This window comes from Anarrhichthys ocellatus, unplaced genomic scaffold (genome assembly GCF_004355925.1).
Source record: "Anarrhichthys ocellatus isolate YVR2014 unplaced genomic scaffold, GSC_Weel_1.0 scaffold7, whole genome shotgun sequence".
Taxonomy (NCBI): domain Eukaryota; kingdom Metazoa; phylum Chordata; class Actinopteri; order Perciformes; family Anarhichadidae; genus Anarrhichthys; species Anarrhichthys ocellatus.
The window spans coordinates 478,489-483,810 of NW_022280037.1; the positions used below are offsets into that span (position 1 = coordinate 478,489).

At 41.4% G+C, this 5,322-nt stretch overlaps 1 protein-coding gene across 7 annotated transcripts in view; it reads right to left on the reverse strand.

Annotated features, from left to right (window-relative positions):
- The window catches only part of ralgapa2 (Ral GTPase activating protein catalytic subunit alpha 2), an 85,386-nt gene extending 80,376 nt beyond the window's left edge, over positions 1–5,010 (reverse strand). For 4 of the 7 annotated variants that reach the window (XM_031847145.1, XM_031847142.1, XM_031847146.1 and 1 more), the window contains exon 1: positions 3,844–5,009. In XM_031847145.1, coding sequence (XP_031703005.1) covers positions 3,844–3,949 — 106 coding nt within the window. In that variant the 5' untranslated portion in view covers positions 3,950–5,009. Of the gene's footprint in view, positions 1–3,843 lie in introns of all 7 variants that reach the window. The other 3 variants (XR_004212769.1, XM_031847143.1, XM_031847147.1) reach the window with 2 other exon arrangements.
- Positions 5,011–5,322: the final 312 nt, after the last annotated feature.

Sequence of the window (5,322 nt, forward strand, 5' to 3'; positions counted from 1 at the left end):
GCGTGGCACACACACACACACACACACACACACACACACACACACACACACACACACACACACGCCTGTTGTCACTAACAACACCTGCACACGTTCACTGTTGTTCCCATGCAGTTCACCAACAGGTCCGAGACGAGCTTGTTTACAGCAGTTGAAGAGAACAAAAGGAAACAAACAAAAGCTCTTTGAGATGGAGATTAGGTAATGTAGATGTTTGTCCTTCAACCATAGGGCCCATGCTCAAACAACGACTTGGGGCTGTGCTGGAGAATGACTTTGAGAAGGAGCGCGTCCATTGAGAGAAGCAGTGAACGATCAGGTGGTCTGCTGGGCTCCTGTAATGAACAACCTCAGCCAAATCCAGCCAGGCATGACCGGCAAATTAACATGCAGCAGCTTTCACACTCTATCCCCACAGATCTGCCCCAGCCAGTGAGCAGAAAACCAATACAGGGCCGCTCTGGAAATAGCCCCGACCACAGATTGCACTTTCAACTCCAATACCACTGCTACCATGACCTCTGGTCCTGGAACTACACAGGAAATGAGACTTAAACTACAAAATACTTCACTGAAACATCATAAAGCATAACGGACAATGAACTCTGAGGGGTCCGTTAACTCAACTTGTGTACAAATATTGTAATATTGAAATTTAAGATGACATATGAAGCAAATTCTCATACAGGTTATGATGTTTAATGTCACTGAAAGATCAGAGCTGTATACATTTAACGGACATCACACGAAGGAATTCTTCCATCTAGGGCAAAAGTTATTCTTGTAAATCGAATGACTAGTAGAAAAAAACCCCCGCTGTCAGCAATTAAAAGAGGCCAGCTATACTCCCTCAAGTCCCTGTCCCGTCCTCCACAGCACCCCGTCTCTCACCACTGCTTCCTGTCCACACAGGAAGCAGCAGCACCAGAAGGAAGTCCTTACTTAGCTGAAAGCGCGGTGGAATCAGGGAGGTTTCGGGGGACATCGACGTGGAGGCCCTTCTATCAGCTGCTGGACAAACAGAGCAGCCTTATCTTCAGCTGCACACGAGTGGAAGAACAACAGAGAGCATGCAGAGCTCGGTAGTGACCTCCACTTTGGTCGTACTGGTCTTGACATTGAAGGTGTGCTGTGATAGCAGAGAGATCCGGGCTAGCCGTGTTAACACTTCTGTTCGAGCAAACTGAAAACTGTGATACTGGCCGTCACAGCTGTGCAAGAAATCAATAAAACAGCAAACATGCCACTAGGATTGATGCATGCATGTCTGACCCCAAGCATGCATCGGTCGACAAACAGTTCAAACCCTGAACATCTAAAAGATGCCGTGTTCTAAAAGGGATTCCTTCTTTCCAATGACTTCCACTGCTACTGCAAGCAGAGTTTCACGCTTTGCCTAAAAGTGCATAATTGCACATAAAGTAATGTCACAAAATATAAAAAGAGATAATGTGCACTTAAAGTCTGTTTTTCATTCCTAAGTTGTTGTTTTTAAATGACCAGTGGACATTTATTTAGTTAATAATTGTTTTCTTTAAAATAAGTGCACTGCAGACAGAGTGCAGATCTATTTAACCCTTACATACTGTTTATATTTAATGCCTTCACAGTATGGCTCGGGTCAATTTTGACCCAGAATTCCCTCATAGTAAGTGTCCATACCAAATTTTTAACTACAGATCTATTTAGAATGTCTAAATAGCTTATGTCTCATTAATAACTGTATGATTAACCCTTAATAAATGTGTCAGAGAGCAGGGAGAGTGTATTTTTTAAGTTTTACAACATTCGTTTTTGGACAAAAACATCTACTATTACACATTATCATGTCCTGTTTTACATAAGACATAAAAGCCATCATGATTTAAATATATTGTATTTGAAAATGACATGAACATTCTGGAACTGTTGGAGTTTATAATATAACCATATTCAAAGACCAGCAGGTGTCTGTCTCTGCGGGAACCTGTGCAAATGTTGTTGGAACACAGACAGTTCTCGTGACAGTGTCGAGGCCCCCCTTGAACTCTGTCACCACTGTTCCATAACAAATACACATAGACATGGCCTGTACAGTTTCAAGATTCCCTAAAACCACCATTTTCCTTGACTTGACCCACACTGGTAGATCTAAAATCCATCTCAATAGATACGGGTCAAATTTGACCCGAAACAGCCTCAGTGTACAAAAACTTGTAGCACCTGTTCAAAAGTATAACATTTTAAATATTTTCATTTTTGTGTATTTTGGGTCACTTTAGGAAAAGTCATCAAATGTCAGGCTAAAAGAATGACGTTTAGGGTATTTGTACTGCTGTCAAACGGGTCAAAAATAGACAATGCAGTGTTAACTACATTTTCATTAAAGTTCAGCATTTTTGTCTCTCATTTGTTATTATAATTAAATTGTTGTAATCAGAAAAACAACATAAAACCAACAACAATATCTCTGCATTATACATCAGCCGCCCTGTTCTCCAAACATCAGCATCAGCCAGTGAGAAGCCCATAGTGGTCAACCTCCAGTATAAATACCACGAGTCCATTAGACTACATATCAAACTGCATTACAATCCTTAGATACAAACTCTTCGGGTACAGAGCGATACTTGAGCATAAGTGACCTACTTTGAAGTTCTGGAGAGAAAGCACATCGTACAGTATGTTGCACTTATAACGAATCCATTGCTGTTTTCCTCCATTCAATACAATTCCCTCCTGACAACTTCCTCCCTTTCCACACTCTCCCAAAGTACCTACTGGCCCTGTTCTGTCTGTGGTACTATGCATATGAATAACAGAAGTGAATCAGTACAAATATACAGTACCGGTACTATGAAGGTCATCTTGGTTGTAACAGAATGAGTCTACTCAGGTGGGATGCAACAGAAAAATGTATACCTGCGTACCTAAAATACAACTGAAGTTATACTATAAAGTCATGTGGACTCAGTTCAGCAAAACAGGATGTACATAAACTATTTAGCATGCATGTGGATTTGACATTCAGACTCATAGGGGCAAAGAAATCCACTATACGACTCTTTTAGATTGATCAATGAATGAAACAGGTTCCATTATGTGTAATACAAAACTCTAATGTGCAGCACAAGTAATGTCTCTTTAGAAGACCATAAACTAGGACAGGGGTTGTAACAACAGTCACACAACCGCCTTGTGACAGCCATAAACACTGCACTTCCTTGTCCAATGAAAGAAACAAAAAGGAAATCACCAATTTAGTTTCTTCACGTTTATATTTTCTGTTTCCACATCAGTAAAATACACAACATCCCTAGGATAGAGTCACTTGATAGCAGCTCAACCTGCTACAGATCTAGAAGAAAGCTGTATTCTCACTTCAGCATTAAGCATACAAACATATGTGAGCTGTGTTTGTCAGGTGTCGAGCCAGAGTTGCAAATACTAGCCAGGATAACACGGGACTAAATGACAACAAAGGCTTGTGATGGGCATCTGCTTCTGAGGCGACTGACAAGGCAGCATCAGCTAGCATTGGCTAGCTAGTTAGCCACAAGGGGAGCTAGCTCACATTAGCTAGCATCCATGCCTTATCTCAGTGAGTCTTGTCTGATATTAGAACGTAAAAAAAATCAATGAAAACTTGTGGTGAGTGGCAAACACTTCCAATTCCGGAGGTGTTTTTTGTGCGAAATGATTTCCCCTGTCAGCTGGCTCGCATTCGCCACCGCAGTGACAGCCAGCCAGCTAACCTGACGCCGTGTTTGACGTTAGCTTGTCTGCTGATGCCAGCTAGCTAGCTCGACTAGCTAACAGCTCAGCGGTGCAGCATCAGAAGCCCCGGTGTGACATTTCACTCACCTAACAGGGACCGGAGGTGTTTGAGCCGGGTCAGTACATCCTTCTTTGGGTCCAGAACTTTCTGTGTAGATTTCTTGACGTCTCCATGCCCCCTTCGAGTGAACATACCGCTGTGAAATGCAACCGTGGAAGCTGAAATCACCTGTGTTTCACCATACACCGAGCCTCCAGTGCGACTGTCACTTTCCTCACCACCGCTCTATGCCTGCTCGGTAAACATTCGGCCGACGGCCGCTAGAGTCCTGTTGTTGTGTTTAGTGGGTGTGTAAACACGGAAGCGCAGCCTGACAGAGAGGAGTGGTCAGATGATATGAAGAATACGCCTCCTTGTTTACAACCGTTCCACCTTGCACTTCCAATGGGCTTGTTTTCATGCATGTTAACCTTTCAGTATACTTAACACATTTGTAGTTTAACGCCCTGTGAAGAAGGTTTCGTCACGTTCGAGTCCCACACTGTCAACGTTACCTCTTGGAAAAATGGGAACGACAAGCATGTGTGCAATGTCTCGCAGTGAACTTTAGGTTCAAGACTGGCACCCATCTTCAGTCTAAAAGACAAGCGATTCCACTTTATTCCACACAATAGACGTCTGATAATAGGAGATTGGAGTCTGGCTGTTTAATAGCTCCCAAGCGCCCTCTGGTGTTTGAAGTAGGTAAGCACAAATCGCCGGGAACAACAGTATATAAATATATGGGAATGAAGAGGACAGATGGACTTGCTTCAACGTAAATAGAAAACATATTGTACACCATGGCCTGTATGTTTGGGATCATTCTGTAACCAGAAATTATTTCCATTTCGGATTTATATGCAAATTATTTTCTCGATAATAGTTTGATGCATACAATTTCAGAAAAAAATGTTAAAATTCCCATCGTAGCCTACTTTACAAGTGCTTGTTTTGTCCGCCCCACGGTCAAAAACCCAAAGATCTTCAGTTCGATATATTAATATTTTAATATAGGTTTTTGCCTAAAAAAATACTTAACAATTAATTAATTAATGATCAAAAGTTGTTTAATTTGTAGTAGTTACTTAGTTTTCTGTCAATTCACTTATCGATTAATCTACTAATCATTAACAAACGAGACTAGTCATTTTCAGCCTTTCAAGGGCTTCAATGAAAGAGTTGGTAGTGTACGTGTTGGCTCTAAATGGACCAGAATCACCATTAATGTTATTGAAGCACGTGTGCGTTTCCTGCTATGAGAAGTGGGTAAATGTGTCTGCTGTAAAAAAAAAAAAAAAAAAAGGTCCATTAAATGTAGGTTTAGGTGTTTTATCTGACAGAATATTCTGTAGTATGAGTGTAAAATGATTGTTCATGTTTCTCATGCTGTATAAATGCACATCAATGCCTATCAAGTCTTACTGTAGTTATCTCCAGCTCAGAGTTCTCACATTATAGTCAAAGCCTGGATTAAAAATACTGCGGGTCTCATATCCACAATGAATGCACCATTTGTTGCAGTT